The sequence below is a fragment of the Sparus aurata genome, chromosome 7 (assembly GCF_900880675.1).
Source record: "Sparus aurata chromosome 7, fSpaAur1.1, whole genome shotgun sequence".
Lineage (NCBI taxonomy): Eukaryota > Metazoa > Chordata > Actinopteri > Spariformes > Sparidae > Sparus > Sparus aurata.
In genome coordinates, this window is record NC_044193.1 from 18,157,689 (window position 1) to 18,180,817 (window position 23,129).

At 42.4% G+C, this 23,129-nt stretch overlaps 1 protein-coding gene across 1 annotated transcript in view; it reads right to left on the reverse strand.

Annotated features, from left to right (window-relative positions):
- The window catches only part of LOC115585262 (adenylate cyclase type 6-like), a 42,681-nt gene extending 22,314 nt beyond the window's left edge, over positions 1–20,367 (reverse strand). The window contains exons 1-3 of the mRNA XM_030423519.1: positions 19,887–20,367; positions 17,088–17,280; positions 16,108–16,993 (exon numbers count right to left, since the gene is read on the reverse strand). Of these exons, the coding sequence (XP_030279379.1) occupies positions 16,108–16,992 (885 nt within the window). The 5' untranslated portion in view covers position 16,993; positions 17,088–17,280; positions 19,887–20,367. The remainder of the gene's footprint in view (positions 1–16,107; positions 16,994–17,087; positions 17,281–19,886) is intronic.
- Positions 20,368–23,129: the final 2,762 nt, after the last annotated feature.

The window sequence follows — 23,129 nt, forward strand, 5'->3', positions numbered from 1 at the left end:
GATAGGCATCTGGAGCTTTTTAAAATGTCTAACAGAAATGAACGTCAAAGTCCAGTCACACACTGCTGATCACAGCCTGAAAAGATAACATGTGGTACGGCGTGGTAAAAATAGACACTACTATGAGACTTTGTTGCACCAGTCCGGATCTAATCGGGGTTACTGTGACATGTAATTACTGACTGAAAGAAAAGAAGCCATTCCTTATAAAGATAAATGTTGCACAGGGGCGGGGGTGCCTGTCTTTGCCATCTTGGGTCTCTGCCATCTGGAATGGGAGCTTTGTATTTGTCATGGCTTGGGCCAAACCAAAATTGGTCTCAGGTGACCAGCGAGGCCACGGAGTAATCTTTGTGAAAGCGCTGAAGCAAATTCCGCAAAGCTAAATAGAGCTGGACCCAGCCCGCACATCTGTCGGAAAGTCAGAATCTGAATTAATGCACAATAAACATAGTGCACACATCAGGAAAGTCTCCCAGCAATCCTGGAATAACTGACTAAAACAAACTGCAACCACCAGCTAAAAACTCCAAACTCTATCTGTCTAATTTTACAGACAAGTTTTTCCTCAAATCAAAAGATTATGATGCTCATTTATCCTTCAACTTCAATATCTCAACTGTCCCAAGTCACAGCTCCAATAAGGACAATAGAAATCTGTCCGGCCCTGAGTTTACCACTATTCTTCTGACACTCTGTCTGTATGGATGTGTTTGGCCTGAAGACACAAAACAGTAACAGAAGAAATTAGTGGCCTCAAAGAAAAAGAACGACACAGAATTGGGGACAACTTTTGCTGAAACAGCACACAGATAAAAGAGATCCCCGAGGATCTGATGCTGTCATTTGAGAGCCTTGAACAAGGTCGCTCCCAAGAACCAAAGCAGGAAACTCATATGAGCCCACATTACAGCCATCTTAATGCTTTCTTGTGGCTCACTTCACTCAGCAGAATTATACCACGTAACAACGAGGGTTTGGGTCTGCTCAGGAACATTTATCATTTGCCGCTCTTCCCTCTCTCCCCACATATTTTGTCTTTGAACTGCAGAGACAGCCACCAAGTAATCTGACATTAGTCCTCAAGGCTTATATGCGTTGACCTACTGCTGCTGTTTCAACCAATGTCCATTCACTTTTTACTTTAGGGCTGCGAATAAGTAGTCACAAGTCTTAGATTGTTTGGTCCAACTAACAGTTTAAAACCCAAAGATATTCAATTTACTATCTTCCAGTCGGGCAGAGAAATGAGACAAATCGATACCTTTGAGAAGCCCAATCAGAAAACATTTAGCATTTTTGTGAGAAAAACTTAAATTAAAGGCAAAATAAAACCTTTGATGAGGAAGTGACGTAGCCTGGGATCATGGGATCACCAACATTGCTGATGACAATCTATCTGATGTGACTCAGGCAGAGATGTTCACAGACGAGGTAATGGATCAAAGTTTTATTCACGTTACATTCAGTCACGTTCACGTACGTCCTTCTTCACTCAAATCATCTGATGTCATCTCCCTGGAAGTTAGAGCAATGGGCGACCAAATGAAACGCTTATCTAGTCGTTTTTAGACATTTCATTGTGGAAATGTTAAATTACAAGTCCAATAGATTCAGCAGATTGTTTCAGATTACTTTTCTCATTTGCATTTGTGTTTACTTCTGTTATATCTACATTAAATTTTTGGGCATGGATCTTGTTTCTCTATCTTGTTGTCATCATTATCATGATCAGATTAAATTATTATTAGCCGTATAGCACCGTCACTTAGTTTAGATATAAAGTCAAAGATATCAATATATAGCAAGATAGAATATTAGGTAACACTTTATTGTTACCATCATTAATAAATTGGAAATCATTTATAGTTAATTAAACTCGTTATTTCAATGTTAACAAACAATGAAATGCTTTATAAACCAATTAGTGGGCAGTTGTTTACTGTAAAGTTGCAAACTGCTGTTCATGATACTTAGACTCATGGTTAGGTAAACTGATGTTTATAAATCTTTACAGCCGCTTAATAACTGGTTTCTAAACTATTTACTACTTATTAATGATGGTTATTATAAAGTGTTACTGAATATCATAATCATATCAGTAGTATAATTCTTTCCAGAATCAACAGGTGTTGCATGCTTGTCACTGTCTTCCCTGTTTCTTCATTAGTATAATGATTAAACGGGTCAAACGTATTCATTAAAGCACATGAGTGTTATGTGCACCACTGTATCAGATGGGCATAAGATGCAAAGCTACGACAATGAGCACACAAGTGTCTGTTTGTCATTGGTATTGGCTGCTCAGTGGTCCGGGGTCAGTATTTGGCTGGACAGCCAGAAGGGGGGAGGGGGGATGGGGGAGGAGTGGGCAGGGCTGGACACAACACTCTCCTCCCAGCTGTGTCCTCACTAACCCTTCACTTCCTGCCCACTCACACCCTCACAAGCACAGCTGCAATTACAGCGCGGCGGCCGCGAGAATACAAGATTTGGTTAATTAGCCTGACTAACCAACCTGCCCTGTTCACCCCTCCACTGGCTCCGCTCACTGACTTGGACTGTGTGAGGGAGTCCAGACCTTGAACCGTGTGACTGTGAGCTAAACATCCAGGAATCCCCATTTCAGCTCCTATTGCCTCCATCTCCTTTTAAGCATATATGGAATGAACCCAAGGCCACCATCTCGCTAAGTAAGAGACACAAATGTTAAGAGATAACTGTAACATGGGAAAATGCCTGATGGTGACTTATATAACTGCATTTGTTTATCACTTTAGCCAGAATGATTTTAAATACCAAGTAAGAGAATTAATGGAGGGAGCATTAAACTGCATTAAATGAGATGGTGTGTGTGGGCCAGATGCTGGAGCTCTAATAAAAAGAGTTCAGTTTCACCGTCCAGTTATATAAGCATCTGCGAACATTCCCTTCACAGTTTATTCCACTGTCCTTCCCTGGTCTGACTCCTCAACCATGAACAGTATTGACTTTTATGACAAAGCACACAGATCGATACCGGGATGAGAACAACGGGTTATAGTTTAAACAGCAGAAAGCACGGGAGCAGTTTGGTAGCTGGCACATTTTGATCTTTCTGGAGTTGCCCAGTTATGGATGAGCTGATACTGAACTCATGCATATAACACATCCGCCTCCCGGGCCAACTTCAGGACGCGTCACATGGGACATGTTTGTGAAGCCTGATACGTTCCATGGGAATAAAAGCATGGGGGGTTGAGTTTCAACACATGGTTTGAAAGCTATAGGCTGAGCTGCTACTGAATATGTCTTACTGTTCCGACCTTTTCTTGATGATGTGCTGATCATTTCTGCTCAGCTCTCAATGACCAAAAAACAAAAGGCTCTTGGAAATGTGATTCAGGCACATTGCGTAGTCTGGCAAATGTAGCTCATCTTTCCAACATGAAGGCGCTCACGACACTTCATCCCAAACAAAGAAAACAGCCCTAACTACCTGCCAGCTTAAAAGGAAAGGGTTTCATTTTTTTATGCGCAACGAGAGGGCGTAATAAATTGTGGCGCAAACACAATGCGCTTTTCTGAGCTTTCTGTCACAGGACCGGTCCTTTTCCGCTCGTGTGAAGGCACAAGTCAGAGTGTAACTTCATTTGGACTGACCTTGAGTGTGTGAAATTAAATCATGGGACCAGGGGCTTGTTATTCTATCTGACATCATTCACTGAAAATGTGAAAAAAGATGCCAATGCTCAGCACTTGAAACTTAACAGCGGACAGGAAAAACTGTCCTCACTGACCTGATGAATTCATTAGGATGATCTGCCTTTTGCCATTTTGGTTAACTGATCAGGTGAAAGTTAAAGATGTCGAGCAGGTAACCCTCAGAGACCATTTTTGGGGTGCCTGACTCTCCTGTATTTAATTAGTTTTTCCCACACGTTTCTAGCATTCAGCATCAAGTGTCATACATCATTTGATTCAGGGGCTTCAGTTTCAGTCTACCTCATTTAAAGTCTGAGTGAGTCAACATTTAGTGTGTTTTATTTACAGTGAATGGTTTATTTTTTCTAAAATTACTTGTATGTTTCAGACTTACATATGAATTTTTGTCTACATCTGACCTTTCCTTAGCAAGTTACAGCTGAAGACAGATGGATTCTGTATTTGGGGAATAGAAAAATATTTTCTGATAAGCATATTATATAGATTTTTTTTTATTTTTGCAATGGTCCCTCAACTGAAGCTATCTGAAAAAGATTTATATAGTTTGTAACGGAGGCATGGATATTTTACAGCTTAACGTCTGCACTGAATACAGAAAACTTCACTGGGAATTCATTAGTTATAACTTACCCCAGGGATCTTCTCTGCTTTGTATTACATTAAATAGAGAATTTATATTTTCAAATACTGGACAACATTTACACCGATACTGATTTTTCTGTGATAAGCCAATATCGGCCAATAACATAAATCAACCAATATATCGGTCAGGCTTTAGTAACAGCCATTTATCATAATATTATAATAAATTACATTTTTCAGTGGAAAAACCGGTGTAATCCCTTATTTTATTTGCTAACCTCGATACGTGTCCAAAAATGTTCAGAGAGTAAATAAAAAGGTTATTAAATCAGAAATTACGATGTTGAACCAAACGGGACTTTTTTCACATTAACTATTGAGCAACAGAAATAGGTTTGACACAACCATTGCCCGTTGGCCAAGAGGAAGAAACTACATGACAAATTTGATGGCATAATCATAATCATCTCATTCATAATGGATTCATCAATCAGTTGACCTACAAATGTCAATCAGTGTCCAAATATCAGTGGAGTAGTGTTCAGTTTGTTGTCACAGAGGAGTAAAGAAACCAGATAATATTCCCATTTTAGAAGCTGAAATAAGGAAATTTACTTTTTTTTGTTTTACTTTCTTATAAAACCAATTATCAAAATAGATTATCAAAATAGTTGTACCATGTAACAGCTGACAACTAACTGATAAACTGATTAACAGCTACAGTTCTCGTGCACATTTCAATGTAAGGAGGTTGTTTGTACGCTGATGGTCGACAGCTTCACTACATCTAAAGCCAGCTCGAAATGTGTTGTGGCAGCTTTAACAGTGTCGCTGTAAGTGGCATAGTGGGATAACAAGACAGTTGGCCAGCACGACGGTGACCTTTGACAGAGAGCCATTCACCTTCCTCTCATCGGCGCTGGGAGACAATGCACTACCATCAATGAGATCCATGGTAAAACTGCCCTTAAAAGCCTCGGGCTTGCATGCCACACAGATCAACATTTAACACCGCTAATGGATTCCTAATATATATCTCTTGGCTGTCCGCCATGTGCAGTTCAGCCTTAAATCCCTGTATTTACTTTTGTGGCCAGCCAAGTTGTTAGTAAACCATGAGCTGTTATTAGAAGCCTGCACTTCCTCATCCCCGACTCAAGCAGCTATTATTAGCACGGCTATTATTTCCCTTATCACTGGCTGTATTTTAAGAGCGATATTTCGCTTATCACTAATCCTAATTGCTCCCACCCATGGCGGTGGAAGTTATCCGGGTTTGTATCACCGCCTCTGGTTGTAATACAATAAGTGGATGAGTCACAAGCTTTCTCCCTCTCTGAGGGGTTGGGAGTAAAGAGGAGGGGGGTCTATTATTTGAGCCAGTGCATTGTTTGGCACCCAGAATACCTGATGATGGGTTCTCACCATTCCACAGCAGCCAAGTGAGCGGCACTGATCTGTGCAGACAGTCAGATCACACACCCTCCGCTTCGTGTGACCTGAGTTAGTACACTGGAAAGCTCAATAGATCAATATGACCACTGAACAGTTATTATTAAAGGTGCAATATGTGACATTTCTACTGAACTTTGCATGCTAACCAGCTAGCCCTGACCTGCCCTGTTTTGTAATACCACTTCGTGCTGCAGGAGGCGACAGAGGCCTCGTTCAAATGTCCGTTTCCACTGCAACAGCTGTGGTGCTTTCCTGGCTGCCAGCATTCCCCAGTCAAGACCTTTATCTACACGGCTAACTGGGCTGACTCGCTAATTGCAACTACAGATAAAAGCAGTTAGTGAGTACCTGGTATGAATTTGCCAGGTTGCCAATTCTTGCATATTGCTCCTTTAAGTGCTGATCAAAATGTGTGATAGAAGTATAGAAGAGTGTCAAGTGTTAAATGTTGGCATCACGATGTACCACAAAATCTGTTTTTTAAAATCTTATTTTATCTGTCAAAGTTCATTTTGGGCTACAATTTTATTGAGGCAGTTGTTTATTACTGACTGAAAATCTATTACTGTTGAAGGAGACATATTATGCTAATTTTCAGGTTCAGAGGTTTACTTGGGGGTTACTACTAGAAAAGGTTTACATGCTTTAAAACACATCAGTTCTCTCGTTCTGTCCTGCCCCACAGCACTGTATTCCACCTCCGTCTGAAACGCTGTTCTAGCTCCTCTCTTTCAGTCCCCTCTCCCAAATACCTAACCTACATGTTTTCTGAAAAATCACTGTAATACTTCATTAAAATGCTGTTCAGTCAGATATTTGACCTTTTTTTAATCGATAAATTGCTGTATAATAGAAATCGCGATGTTGGTATTATTTTTGATTCATTGTTTATCTCTAATTCATAGATATAGAGCTAGCGTGGCACATTTTCTTGAAGTTTCATCATCTCTCAGAGAACAGGGGGTACGAAGGCCTGCAGAGCGCGCGAGTGTCAGACACAGCTGTTGTTGTACTTTCCAAGCAAACATCATTAATAATTGCATAAAGGTTGAGGTAAACTGGGTAGTTGCTTTCAGGTTTTTCCTTACATAACATCAATGTTCTGGCCTAAATGCATTATGCACGCTCTGGCCATGCCTGTGACATTTCATTGATTGGTATCTTTTTCACCAGTGCTAAGCAGAGGGATCAGTATGTTTCCACTAGTCCTACATTCGTTGACCCCATAACAGTCTGCCAAAGGAACAGGTTTTTCCTCTCGGCACACAATAACAAAAGAGACTAGACGGGATGTACCTTCCTGGCTTCACTCTCTCCTTGACCTGACTGTCTATAACCGATCTTCAGTTCGGGATTTGGTTATTCAAATTTATCCCGCTGCACACAAGAGAACAACTTCTGTTTAGCTCCTTGTTAATCCGTGTATGACATCTTCCCTGTCTGCTGGTTGTAAATTCCTCAAAACTAAACAATGGCTCGGTAAGTCACATAATCCCCCTAAAGGCATATAGGCGTATGGATGCACAGCTGCTCGTGTTTAAGTTATTGAAATACATATAGCAAAGCAAAACCTCTCAGGGCGGCGCCGAATGACGATCATGTCAAAATAAGTTGCTGCCTCGTCCACCCGCCAGAGAGTGTGACATAACAACAACATGAGGGACAGGTGGTCTCTCACAGGGAAGCACTCGGAGCGCCAAATGAATCCGTTGTGGACCATGTGATGTGTGTGTGTGTGTGTGTGTGTGTGTGTGTGTGTGTGTGTGTGTGTGTGTGTGTGTGTGTGCACTGGCTCGAACATATCTGACCTCCAGCCGCAGTCTGAGTGCTTGGCGCCATGAGGTGAAATCCAAGCTCAGGTGATTGGACAAAAGTAGACCATGAGGAGGCATTTTCTGCCGAGGACTCTTTAAAATTTGGAGTTTGAGTGGATGTCCAGAATCAAACTCGATTGTGTACACCCCCTTGGGTGATCTAAAGTCAGATGCTGATAATCTGTGGATCATCCATTAGAATTATTGCGTGTTTAGATTAAAGGTGTAATGTGTATCTAAAAGAAACGGCCATTTGTTGAAGGTCACTCCAAACAAATACGGGAAGGAATATCACCAGAGTAACTGTCAGCTGCTGCTCAATACCCACCTTATTCCTCGCCTCCATGATGCCTTGGGCGAATTGTGGGCGCATTGTCCTGTCAGTTCTGGCATTTTCCATGGCAACAGGATGCTTATCCTCTTTCTTATACCACGTTTATATATGCAGGCTTTTTTTAAATGTGGGTAAAATGGCTAAAAATAGATGTTTGACTTTTTAACATTGCCAGGAGACGAGTTTGCCCTGTTTTTTTCCCCCCTCGTGTGTCATGTTTGTTGTAGCAAATGGCCCGAAAAAGAAGAGGACACTAGAAAGCAGCAGATCATATACCTCAACAGAATACATTCGGAAGACATAAAACCTGTTTTAAAAAAGTCTTAATAAATAGAATTCTGAATTAACAAGCCGATAATGGAGGTTGCTAAAGAGTGAGACGTCTTGCTTCTTTGTCATCTCTGTTGAGAGCTGCATCTGCACGGAGCCGATCAGGCCGCTGACTAGCTCAGAAACCACTAACAACAATTACTTTTTTAGATATGTTTTGCTTCAGTCTCTTTTTCAAACCCAGCGCCGACAGACTGCATTTGAGCTGCTTGAACAGAGACGGATTTAAGAGTATTAACAAACAAGCGCCCGTAACTTGAATTGAAATTAAAATCTTGCTAAGAAGAGAAAAACACCATGTTCACACAAGTGTTGTGTTTTCATCATGGCGGATTGGAGCAGAAGCTTCTAAATACCCTTGACTGTTGCAGAGTCTTTTGATGCAGGTTTAAATGTCAATTGTACACCTTCACACCGAAGACAATTGCCAGATGTTAGTAGGTGTTAGGGGCTTTTCTGTCCAGTCTGAGATATGCGACTGGTTCAGTAACATTCACTCACGATTACCAGGTTAGCAAAATGTATCGAGTGAATACCACTAATACTGTTCTTATTGCTTAGCAAACTTAGCTAACACTTCCAAAGCCTTAAAAGTGCATCAGTTTTCTAGTTTAGACAGGAACCAGAGATATCACCCATACTAGAATCCAGACAATGTATGGATGCTCTCTATTGCTAAATATGGCGGTAGCTACTAGCTCAGTTAGCTTAGTTAGCTATAATCTAGTAGCCCTAAGTCTCCACAGACTGGGAGCTGGCACAGTGATGGTGTTTACAACACGAGCAGGACTTGGGTCAGCAGCAGTCAGCTGAAAATGGTCAGATCGGGACAATGACCTAAATCGATGGAGGGAGGAAATACAGTACAGAGGTAATTCAGCAACTCGACGAAACACTGACTAGAATAATAGAATTTATCCAATCAAAAGGCTGCTGGTAATCAACAATCTGTCAAAAATTGGAAGTAAATCAGCTGTCAGAGCAGCCTGTAGCAGACTTTTTAAACCAAATGCAGTTAAAGGGATATTCCGGTGTAAGTTTAATCCATGGTCTAACACACCGTGAAACTGTGTTAGACCCCTCTCGAGAGATAAAGTTTGCAGACCGCTAGCTTACGTAGTTTTAGCACCCTCAGAAACGACCGCACGACAACATTACATTGCAGTAAATGGGTCCAAATATAAAACCGCCATCAAAAAGTCACAAATAATGCTCAGAACAGCACCAAACTTCAGCAACATTGGAAACAGGGTCCCAGCACATATTTCGAGGCATCAAACATTTGATATCGTTGCCGGATTTGTCGGAAATGATTAGAAATAGGGTCCCATAAAATCAGGTATTCAAGCAAAAAACATCATCTTCTTGTCCTAACCAAGTGTTTTTTTGTGCTTGAAGCATCTTTGTTTAATGATAGAATTAAAAATTGAGTGAAGAAACGTAAAGCTGGAACATAAAGGCAAAGATTACGCACAATGCTGATGATAGAAGAACTGATCGCTCGCCTTGAATGGTTGATGCATTCCATAGGGGAACATTTCAAGGGGGCACAGAAGAACGAGGTGTGGGGGTAAAAGTCTGAGCAGATTTGACTCTGAGTCAAGAATGAAATAAAAGAAAAACAGGGCCTTTGAATCTGAGCAATGAAGAAAGAAATGAAAGATTCTTGCGCAGTTCTACAAGCTAACCATGAGAGTTTGATGTGTCGTTCCACTCGGGTCGTATATTCAGGATGGCGGCTACCACTGAGGACACAAGGTCAGGACTTGAGTGCAGCCCTCGTAACTCCCATCTGAGTCAAAATCTTTCATTCTAACAAGACGGCACCTGTAAGAATGAATGAGATCCCTCTGTTCCTGTAGTACAGCGGAGGCACTTGAAATGAACAGCAGCAGTGTGACTTTCTTCCTGCTGAGAGCAGTTATACCTTCATCTGTCTGTAGAGGTCTGAGGAGGCCCTTCAGAGCAGAGCGGTGAAACACGGAGATCTAGGGAAACAATCCCCGTGAGTAGCTCAATCTCAGCAAGTTGTGAAATAAAAGGCTATTCCATCTAAAGGGTGACTTTGTGAGAGTGGATGTATGACTCAGAGAAAGAGAAGGAGAAAAGTGAAGGGAGAAAAAAAGAGACACGAAGAGACTGGCAGCTCTTTTACAGCCGGGTGCGTCAGCCCAGCATTATTTCACACTCTCCGTCCGTGGTAGCCCCCCCGCCAACTCCCCTGCTTCATCGTGGAGGTCCCTCACAAAGACCCCTTTTGTCCTCACCATCATCGCTCTCACATCTTCTCAGCTATGATCCTGCATTAACGTCTCCACAGGGAAAATACAAGTAAGGGAAAAACAAGGCCTGGACACAGAGAGGGGCCGGAGGATGATGAGGTCCCTGAAGAAGAAACCAGCTTTCCCAGATCAGGCAGTCTGGCTGTGTGACGCCAGGAAACACAGAGTTTGTGTGAGTTTGCATGTGTGAAATGGACGGTGTAACAGACTGAATGGCAGGTCGCTTGAAGTCACATTGAGGATTACCTGTCGAGCCGATTGTCGAGCTGACTGTGTCGAGAAAACAAAGAAATCACCCTGAAATTCCTCCTCAATTAAAAAGATTTATGTGAGGATGAGTGTGACAACAGTATCAAACAACCCCAAGCGACCCTGATGTCCTTTCCTCTGTCTCTATTAAAAGTCCAAGAGAGAGAGAGAGCCTCTAGGCCCATGTCCTATCATTGATTGCTCAGAGAAGTGGAACATACTGTGTTGGGGGTCCAAGCCCTCAGGCAAGGCAGCAGTCCATCATCAGAGGCCCAACGCAAACAACCAGGGCCGGAGTACACAGAGGCAACAGACCAATGTGCCAGTAGTCGCCCTGTCTGGTTAGGGCATGGGCACTTAGCACGCAAGCTCACTAGACCAGTAGAGTTATGTCAATATTGCCTTATTCAGAGTGGCTCCACATTCATCTGGTTGTTTGATAGCGATACTTGGTAGAGAAAACCAATAACATGCCTCCACAGAGTTCAACCAGTGTCTGTTGTTTTGTGCCAGGATTTATCGTCTTCAAACATGTCCGCTACCCACAGGAATACAATCATGTACTTAAGTTTGAGATAAATTCATTCCTGTCAGGGCAAAGGGGCCTCTGAGACAGCATGTAGGCCATCATTTGACACTAAAGATCATCTACTACTAGCCGAGCTACAAAACCGGCCGGTTCTGTATAGCAGGTTGACCCATGGCACCAATAAAGAGGCAGGATACATACACACAGTAATACTAACAAGGCGAAAGTGTTGCCCATTTTCATAGTCATTAGCTGTGGTTACATGGCCAAAATTGCCTCAACTCAATTGATAAAGACTAGGCCGGATCAGTATCAGGCATTGTTCCTTTCTTATTGGTTTATCATTCTGATGATGAGTGGAATATTGGGGTGCATGTATATGCAGCTCATTGTTAAGGGATTGCAAAGTCCACAAAAGATCGAAAGATATTTCCTGACATTTTTTCAAGGGAAGTGAAGCCAAATAATAATGGAAACGTTCCGCACTTTCAATATAAAAATTATACCTCTGCGCAGTGAGCTTACTTGGTGGGACAGTACACATAATAAAGCAATTGTAGTTCAAGTCTTGGGGCATGTTGTGGTCAAAACTAAGCTCATTTAATTGAATGTACCCAAGGACTGCATTCAGCAGCCCACTCTTCCATCACATGTGTGGATAATTTGCCAGCATCAGTACAACCCTCTGCAGGCCCAGTGCGGCCCATCATCACATGTGCAGCCAACACTACTGCCAACAGGACAACGGTGACTGAGCCAAAGGACTTCAGGCTTTTCGGGTAAGATGATATTTCAAGAGATAGCCTAAAACCAAGTACACACTAACCTTCTGCTAGGTTTTGCTGGCTAGCTGTTAGCATGTGGGGTGTAGCATGATTGAGCATGCTAATTGGGGAGTTTAAATTAATCTATTTCCAATCTCTGCTTTGTAAAACATTTATTTCATAAATTAGATGTTCACTTTAAGCCCAAAATTCTCACACAGCCCACGTTGTTGGTTTGAATTTTTAGGGGCCGTCCACACGGACGAAAAGGATCTTTTTTTCCTCGGTCTTCGTCGTCATCATTCCAAGAATATTTGCGTCCATACAAATCCACTGAAAACGACCGAAAATGCTGTAGTTCATATTCCAGGCCTATAGGTGGCACTTGACATTCACCAAAAATGGAGAAGAAGAGACGGAGCATGCGCATAAAGCTTGCGTGCTGTAAACAAACAGAAACTGAACACAACGAGAAGAAGAAGATGAAAATGGCTAGTGCAAGGAAACCAGAATCGTTCGTGTGGACCAATAATGAGGTCGAACTGCTGCTGCGACTCACACTCAACTACAAGGTGAGTAAGTTGCAAGACAGGCTCAATATCTTCTGCGGCACGAACACGAGCATGTAGTCCGCCATTGTTGTTGTTGTTGTTATGAGACGTTGTGGGGTTCAGAGGTCGAAGGCAAGAGGTCGAGGGGTGGGGTGATGGCATCATCGTTTTGGAAAGTTTGCGGATTCGCTGTCCACATGAAAAGGGAAGAGCTGCATTTTCGGATTTTTCCACCCTGAGACCCGTTTTCAAAAAAGTGCGTTTTCAGGCGCTGCGTTTTCAGGATCCGTGTGGACGGTCAGTCAAAACAATGCAATACATGTGCGTTTTCGCAAAAGAGCGCCCCTTAGACACCTTAACCCAATAGTTAATTTGGCAGCTAGCTAACTCACCAAAATTGTGTTTAAAGAAAGTTCAATACAATGTTAAATTACTCAATTACTGCTTAACTCAACTAACTTGTTTATTTTCTTTTAGAAGTTTTTACAACTATATGGTAAAATATTTGTCGTTACATGACATGTTAAGCCTGACCAAATAGCAATTCCCATAAATTCCTGTTAATTCCAGCTGATTCACATGGAAAATTTCAACCTTGAACATTCCTGAAATAGTTGTCCAAATTAAACATTACCAGCGGATGCGTTCTATTCGAGTGTCCCAGTAAGCCATGACAGTGTGACAGTGAGCCAACCATGAACAACTCAGGACCTCGGCCTATAGCTGGGGCAGCTAAATGGAAATCAGCTTCCACTCATTTAATCATTGTACACCTACTTACACAGGTCAAAATGTCTTCTGTCAAAATGTCCTGTTGTATCAAAGCACATGACGAGACTTGACAGGTAAAAAAGCAACAGCGAAATGCCAATGCAAGTGTTGATAATATTAGTTGATCTTTCAATTCTCCATCAAAAGAAAAATGATTAACAATCTAAAAATCATCATCGTCAAAATCTGCTGGTTTCAGTCAGGGTTTGTTCCTTTTAATGGTTTGAGACTGTTGCTGGGTCAAAAACAATGAATTTGGAACTTGTGCTTCGTGTTTTCTAGTTGTATGGTCCTTCAAGTTTTGGAGGTTTAGCAGATACATGAATAGCTTTTGTATCCGTCAGTATAAAATCCAGTTCCACATACAGTATATATCTTATAAAACACACAGTGGATGTTATAAAAAACAATCAATGAGGATCTGACAGCACATACTAAAAGAATTAACAGACAAACATGATGAATAAATATTTCCACTGTGGTCGGAGCTGAAGACATCATAAAATAGAGAGGAGACTAATTCTCCTCCAATACGAAGAAGTAATCATCCTGTTTTCATCAAATCCATTGCACAATCCCTGTATCCCACCCCACCCTGTTTCATTTTACTACAATAGCCTCCTTGTTTTAGGGAATTGCGGCCTGAATGGCACCATGCTACATTATCATGATATTCCTCCACAATGCGGCTAAATGGGCTCATTCAACCCAGATGACCTTCTACAAACCCCAACAGAGTTGCCAATAGCTGCCCTACAGCACAAAACATAGGCTCATTAAAAATCTCATTTGAAACACTGCCGAGATCTACAGCACCATCTACTTTTAGTACGGCACCTTTGACATGGAAAAGTGGTTGAGGAGTCGTTACAATGTTTGTCCTATATTGATGGGGAGAGAAAGTAGGGCGTTTCCACTACTGTGAATACAGTAACAACATTGTGCTCAATTGAATGGTGATAATAGTGGGCCTGGACTAACACAAGTCTGAGAAATGGGTCTTGTTTTTCTCATGAATATAATGACATGGTTATAGATTCAGCAGCAACTAGGATACAACAATGAAGATTTTGTACAAAAGGGGAAATCGTATTCACAGGGTACTATAAGTATGCCACAACAGCTTTTATGGATTCATTCATACTCTTTCTAGTCTTCCTTGAAGCAGTACCAACATACTCAAACGTACAGTAAAGACATGCTGGCTGCCGTCCATGACAGTCGTGAAGACATCCTTATCTAATGTGATGGGAAGTTTGCTCTAAGCAGAACAGAACTACAGGAGCTTGAAAACCTCCTGATTTTTTCTAACTGAAGCATTCATCATGCATTTTTACACAGAATGAAAACCGTTGATTTTGTCTCCCACCACTTGTATTGAAATTGCTTAAAGAAGCGTCCATGATGGACAGGAGGTGTAATCACAGTGATGTTCACTGTAGATTAGGGATGGGCATTTCAAGCAAAAATGCTTGTTGATAGTCACGAGGAAACTTGCAGAATTTTTTTCAAAGATCTGCTGTTTGTACGTATTGTAGCATATAGCAGCACAGGCTTATACAGACCTCGACTAGAAAAAGACATTTTACCAGAGACTGGTGATAATAAGCAATTCTACCAAGGTCTGTTATAACATGACAACTGTTGGTATTGAGTTATTTTCAGAGGCCGGCACACACAAGGGGAAAAACAATAGAAAATATATTTTTTCAGACAAACCACGGTTTAATATTCAAATTTTTCTTATTAAATCACTATTTGTATATTCGAATCATGTAGATCCTTACTTTACATACAGCCATGTGAGTAATTTATTTGGACTGATCCTTAAAAAAAGGGTTAAAATTATGACTTGCCTAATTACTTGTCTTCTCTCATAGATTTTATATCTGTAAAAGCACTTTCTAAACATTATAACTGCAAGGACTGCAACTTTTTAAACATTGATTAAAGTACTGCTTATTTTCTTGAATAATATATTAATCATTGTGTCAATTAAAGTAAGCAATTTGTAAAAAATGTCCATCATAATTTTCGAAGAGCACAAGGTGACCACTTTAAACTTCTTGTTCTGTTCAACCAGCTGTCCAAAAGTCGAAGACTTCTTTTTATGGTTAAATGAAACAGCAAGAAAAGCAAGCAATCGCACATTCAGACTCACGTACCAAAAGTTTGTTTGTATGTGATTGAAACAGCATGTCAGTTACCAAAATAGACCTTTTCTAGGGGTGTGGTAATCTCTTGAAAGATTATGTCTCGATGCAGAAAGAAAACTAAAACCAAACTCTCCACATCCTGATCACCTGTAACCTGTAAGATCAGGCCGACCAGGTCCCTACAGCTGAATCTACGAGATGATGAAACATAACAGACATACGCATGCGTGTTGTGTTTGCCTTCTGAGCCGGGACACTTCTTCAGTTTTGGTGAGGATAACTGAATGTGAGCAAGACGACTTAAGTAAATAAATCTGGTTATTTTAAGTTTGGATTAACACAAAACATGTCGTGGTTTCAAAGTAGCAAAAAGTGAGAACAATTTTGTATTGTATAGAAATAAAAGATTCTGATGCCTTAAGACGTATCATGTGCGCCTATGACTTTCTGTCAACTGATCAATCGGTTAAGTTCTAATCACTATGTAGGTAAAATAATGTGATAAAATAATTTCCATGTCGCCTTCTCTCTCTCCCCCCCCCAACACAGACTGACAGACTGGTTAATTATTCCTGCTCCACTTACCTGTTTGAAAATGAACTTGTATTCCTGGTTGAGCTGCCAGGCAGTCACGACATGTATGGTGGACAGCACAGCCCCACTGACCACAGCAGCCCTCATTCTGACCGGCAGCAGCGTGTAGATGATATAGATGAAGAACACCGTCCACCAGATGCCCTCTGAGGCACTGGAGGGGCACACCATCAGCACCCCGAAAACCTGCACTACTATCAGCACCCCGATCACCAGGTAGCTCACAATCCACATGTAGTCCTGGTGGAAGCCATTGCGGTTGCACACCACCATCATGGCAAGGAACAGAGCCATGGCCACAGAGAGTACTGAGACGTAGGCCACGTCGGGGGTCATGTGGATGCAGTGAAAGGCCAGCATGACCCCACACACCACAACCAGCACCCCCATCAGCATTGTCAGAGAGCTCTGGTTGAGCCTGAAGAAGTAGCGCTGGTACAGACGCTCCAGCTTGGCTGACTGAAACTTCTTGGACTGGAAAACCCACACAACCCGCATCCAGCAGTCTGCTGCTGTCATCGCCTTGCAGCTGCCCTCCGCTAATTCCTCCTCCTTCCTGCCCTTCAGCTCACCATCCTCAAAGCCCAGGTCCACAGCCTTCAGACCCAGATCCCCGCCACCGCCCATCCTCTTCCCATAGTGGTCCTCCTGCCAGCCGCAGCGCAGGCCGAAGCTGCTCCCACTGGTGCCCGCTCCGCATTGGTAATGCTGGGGGGCCGCATTGGGGAGCTCCAGGTCCTCCGGGTCCCTCAGGCAGCTCATGTAGTGTGGGTTGCAGAGTGACGAGCTGTCCTTCCTCTTCTTGCCGTTGCGCTCTCCCCATGCTGTCTTTCGCTCATCGACTCTGCCTACAAAGAGGCCTCTGGCCCACGACATCCTAAATGAAACACATCAACAAAAAACACAGATGGAGAAAACACTTTAACCTGAACGTGCAAAATAACGTCGTAGAGAAGTAAGGATCCTCTCACCTGTGTGGGCTTTACTGTGTGTAGCAACACTGTGCACTTTGGCCAGGCCACTAGTTGATCCCAGCATGCACACACCATGAGCTCTGACTGGCCAGAGGCATCTGAGTCTGCGTTTGAGCCGTCCTTCTCTATAGAAACAGTCAGTGTTTCAGTCTGATAGACTGCCCAGTGACTCTGTGGACCACCTGTTTTCCTGTGAAAACACACAAACAAAAGACGTGATGTTGTTGAGCTAACGCCGCCTGAGGAAAGATCACCTGAGCCTGGAGAACAGAATGGACACATTTACATCAAGGAAAACACTTATCTGCATGGGTTAAATGGTGTTTGGGTGTGCATGTCTGTGTATGATTCTCTGGAAGAAAGTTTAACAATCGATAGCAGAGGCAGGAAATGATATCTGGTAAATGGCTTATTCGCTCCACTATCCCTCATCGCCGTCCCCCATCAGCCTGAGACAGCATTTCCATGGAAATGAGTTGCCAGTTTGTTTGCAAAACACTGAACTGTGATAGCAAAACCTCTTCATGCAGCAGGTATCCACCGGTCAATTTATAATCAAAGCTGTGAAGATACACAGTCAACACCCATTCTCACTGATTGCTGGAATTTTGATCATTTACCATCAGGGGCTTTTAGAGGAGACTAACTCTTTCTTCTCGGTGGATCCACTCCGCTCTGCTCTATCACTGCAATCTGCCCCTAACATCTTGAGTGGGCAGGCATGGGTGTGCTCTATTTGACAACAAAGGCCTACTGAGTGGGCACCATCAGAGATCAAGAGCTCTCCAGTCCAGATTAAATTGTCCATGCTTCCCCCATTAGCTTTGATGACTCACTGTAGCTGGCTTCTGGCTGCACATGTCAAGGACACTGCTAACCTCTAAACTTAATAAGCAAATCTCTGCCAGGCGGACTGAGCTGAGACAAACAGTGGGAAGAGGGGCGCACATGAACTGCACACATGTTCGCGTTTACAGTCAACAGCTGTTTATAGGGGGGTTGGAGAGCATGGTTTCACAGTCGAGAAAATACAGATTTTGTATTATTATATTAGCGTTCACGCTCTTTTCTTGCTTGGAAAACATTCTATTGGAAATCTTTAATTGAAGGGGCACTATGCAGATTTGAAGAATAAATCCAAACTGACAATATTAATGAGTTAATAATACAAACTCAGAAATATTTACTTTTTCCATAATAGAATAAACAAGCTGTTCTCAGAGGGAAATAAGGTCTCCAGAATACTGTTTCAAGGTGGCAGGGTCCGCCACATATAAACTAAGTAAAACAGTATGCAATTGTGTTGTTTTAGCTTCACTTTTCTGCTTTATTGACTGACTAAACAAACTAAATAAACAAACTTTTCTTGTTGTCATCCCACTGAAATTAAAGGACACCATTCCATATTGTTTTTTGTTTACATCTGGCAGACCCTGCCAGACTATGCCACTTCTTTAACTTCAAACAGTCTTCTGGGGATCTTATTTTCCTCTGAGAACAGCTTGTTTAAATATAAAAATATCTTTCGATCATTCATATTGTAAATATTCAAATTATGAGTTTGAATTTATTTGTCAAATCTACAGAGTGACCCTTTAAGGTCAGTTTGTTTATTTCTTTCGTTTACGCATAAAAAATACTCAGTCACTGAGGACAGTTTTCTCTTCTGATTAAACACCACACAGTGAACCTTTAATTAAACTCTGATTATAACGCAGTAATTACAAACAACCACAGCAATCAGCGTCACATCTCATATCGAGTGCATCCATTTAGCTTATGACCTACTGAGGGATAATGCAAATAATGTGGCCAGCTCACCTTCCGCTTCCGAGCTCCCTGCAGGGATAACCTTAGTCCTCGACTCACCTTTGATACACTCGCCGACAGGTCAGGCAGCTGCATGCCGCTCTTACGTAATGCAAACCGTAAAGACATGCATCTGCCACAGAACGTATTTAATCTGTGCCACATATGGGGCCGACTTGATGTGATCCAGCAGCCCTGCATGCGTGCACACATTAGGAGAAGATGCTGCCTCTCACATCTCAGGCAGCCACTTGCTTTCCCCATCCACATGCTAACACCGAGGCCCGACATTAAAACAAGAAAAGCATGTTTAGTGATTACACGTGTGGGCCCAGGCTGTTTGGATGCGGGCAGTCGGCCGGAGCGCATTACATAACAGGACGCTCCAAGTAGCCTGGAGGCGAAGTCGGCAGCTCCGTGGAGCCTCTTTAAAGCACACTACACATGGAGACACCGCTCCACTCTGGACACACAGCCCCGAGTCAGCCCGGAGTCTGTGGGCTGCAGGACGAGTGACACACATCTCGTCACACTCGCCTTCTGACAACTTAAGTGGGTAAAACATTCCGTCGGGCAACTCCAGATATCTCACACTGGGCCTCCCTCCGTAATACAGGCGCAACGTCGCTGTGTTTGGACTCCAAACAGCTCGCTGGAAGATGAGGATTTGCGGGAGGAGGAAGAGGAGGAGGAGGGGAATGCAAACTGTAATAAAAAGCAGCCTCTCTTAAAAATAAAAAAAAGTGTAAATGAATCGCCTGCGTTAGGACAGTGAGTCCTGCAGAACAGTTCGCCGCCGCAATCATCACAGCAAAACACTGGAGTACAAGTCAGCTGTTGGCATTTTTTACCCCGACTGCTGTATCCTCTTACTGCGTCTCAGCTCAGCCGGCCCGCGACACAGTAACGTTGTGCGGGGCAGCCGGCCCCACGCAGCCGCGGGAAAAGAGCTCCAAGAGACACACGGAGAGGCACAGGGACACTTACCATTGGACATCCTCCGTTACATGAGTAACTGTAACACTGCAGTGGAGCTCCGGTTCAGCGCCGCGTCCTGGCTTCACGCAGCCGCCGTCACGCGCTTGGGACGCGGGTCTGTCCGTGCGGGAGGAGGCGGAGGAGGTGAAGGAGGTGGTGGGTGTTTGGTTCAAGGAGACTAGCGAGGAGAAACTGCGAATTTGGCCGGACAACCTTCGCTCTTCCCAGCAGGCGCGACAGTACATTCCCACCGCCTCGACCTCCCCGGCTCTCTCTCTCTCTCTCTCTCTCTCTCTCTCTCTGTGTGTGTGTGTGTGTGCGTGTGTGTCTCTCTCTCTGTTACACACACACACGCACAAGCGGCGTTCGTGAACACGGGAGTCCCCCTAGAGGTGGCACCAGTGTCTCTCTGTCCGTGCCTGAACTCTGCTGCAGCGGCTTTTTTTCCCCCCATCAGTTATTTCACTTTTTCCTTCCTCCAGTGACAACAACACGACACTACAAACGGAACACAGGAGAATAAAAGTGTCGGGACAAGATTAGCAAACTCACACACGTCACAGACTGCGTCACAGCGCTACCTAGTGGAGAGCAGTCACAATCACTGCAAAGGTCATAACTAGAACCACTCTCCACATTGTTTTTATTGAGTGTTTGTGTTCATTAAACGAGGCCGATGTAACAGCAGAGCAATACAAAAACAGGGTCATGTTTAATGACTGTTCAAGAGGCCAGTAAACAGTGCACCGCAACTTTAAGTTTAATCTGTAAACCAGTAAGGCAACCCTGGTGTTGACACAGAAGAATCTGTTGACTTTTCTCCCTTTAAAACAACTGCACACCCTGGATGATCCAACCAGGAACATTAAACACATGAGGCTACTGAGCGCTGTTTATCCAGAAGTTTGTTAGTAGACACACACACCACAGGCCTACTACACTGTGTAGTACCTCTGTGATAGATAAAGTAAATATATATATATATATATATATATACATATATATATATATATATATATATATATATATATATATATATACTGTTGATGATATAGATTAAATGCAAACTGAGATATAGATATGAACAGAGACAAAGATATAGCTATTAACAGGAATGAAATATTAATTGATTAAAGGAACAAAAAAGGAAGTCTCAAACAAAGCGACTGTGTGTGGCAAATATAGCCACTGACCGACAGTGATAACCCCACAGAGTTCAAGAACAGATGTATGAGTAAGTAACATGGAAAACTGAAACATACTAAATACTATATACACAACCATTAACTTTAAAGTGTACTGAGACAAAAAAAAACACATGTCACAAATAAACAATAAAATAAATACACATATACACACACACATTCAAAAAATGAATACATATGTATTATATAAATACTGTATAGAAATGTGAATCAGTACAGAATGTACTCTGTTACCTTACTCTTTGGTTTGTCCAGCAGTCGGCGCCATTGTTCATCAAGCCTCTCACACGTCCCCTCTCATTTTATGTAATTGTCACAGTTTGTTTAATGCACACTCTAAGCGAACTCTATTGTATTGAGTCAGTGTGAATAAGTGAAATAATTAAATTCATGTAGATTTCTACAACAAACCTTTAGCTTTTATTCAGTTATTACATATGAAGTCAAGGGGATCGTGTATAAACAATGGGTTTTTCAAGTGATTACTATTCAAGTATAATACATAAAAAGTTTTTAAGCACAAGAACCAAACAAACTCTCCTTTTAGTCGTTTTTCTAAACTGAATTAACTGAATAAACAATCCCACCTTGAAGGAGGACACCAAGAAAATACAAGTTCCTACTGTTTTACTGAGTTTATATTTGGTGGACCTTATTTTCCTCAGAGAACAGCTTGTTTATTCAGTCATATACAATCGTATATTTCTGAATTTGTATTATTACTTAAGTAATACTGTAAATATTAAAGTTCTAAGTTTGATTTTCTTCTCCAAAACGACATAGTGCCCCTTTAAGCTGAAAATCCTCACTGTTGCTGCTAAGCTTAAAGCGTTAGCGCACATCTCGTCTGAAGTGGTTGCTTGAGCTCAATGGTGCTTCTTTCATGGAGCCATTTTATGTTCAGTCCCCATCCACTTCAGTTGTTTAGGAGAACCCTGCAACACTGCTTGCTATAAGCTTCAGAAATGTGTTGTGAACTTTTCATAATGACTAAAGTTTCCTTTTTGGGTGAACTTATCCTTTAAGGCATAGAGACTCTCTCTAATGTGTATCTAACATTCTTGTTGCAGAAAATCCATCAAGTGGTGACAGTTCCGTCTCCCTCATTAATAATGACAGAATATATTAATATGCAAATCCTTTTCATTTCACAAGTTTAACAGCATTCAACAAACATCAAACATTCAGCTGCGGGAACAAGAAGAAAGACTTTTTTGACTGAAGGGGGACTTTAAAGTCATGATTTTGTTTCAGGGATTTCCTGTTTTATTTTGAAGTTTTGTTCTGTGTTGCTTTTCAGTTCCTCCTTTTGTGTGACTTTCCCGCTCTTTTCTGCGTTCACCTGTGTCTTGTTTGGTCATCAGCCCTAGAGTGTATTGAACCCTGTTCAGTTCACCTGAGCCTGTACCCCTGTCTTTGAGTCTCTCCTCTTTATGTTGTTTAGATTTATTTCGTCAGATTTCTTGCAATGATTTTGTTCTGAAGGGAAAGGTGGAAATAAGGTGTCTCAGCAGTTTACTACCCAATCAGAATTGTTGAACTTGTAAACAATGTTTTAAGTTCCATTTATCCCTTGTCTGAATGAGGGATTTGTCTTTTTTTCCCGGGTTGTATGTGCCCCCCCCCCCACACACACACAAAAAAAAGCTGGCACCAACCTGGCACCCCTATTAAAACTGTTCTAGAACCACCACTGATGCTAAGGTCTTTAAACATGATCAGCGGATGCAGTGCCATGTATTCATCCCAGACAGCCATGAGCATGAACAAGGTGCTCCAAAAGTGTGATATAACTAGAATCCATTTCAAAAGCAGCCTCTGTGACCCTGTGTACAGCCTGCATCCTGCCTTTGTGACATTGACGGCAGGCTGCTGTGTGCCACCTGACTGGAGCGGTCGATTGGCCCCGTGTAAATGGAAGGAGTTTACAGGATGAGACGGGGGCCAAAGTGCTGGATCGGTGAAAACCGAGAGGACCTGCGTCCTGTCTGAACACAACACGTCTCAAACGTTTCTCAAAACTGGACATTCAAGTGCAGCAGAGGAA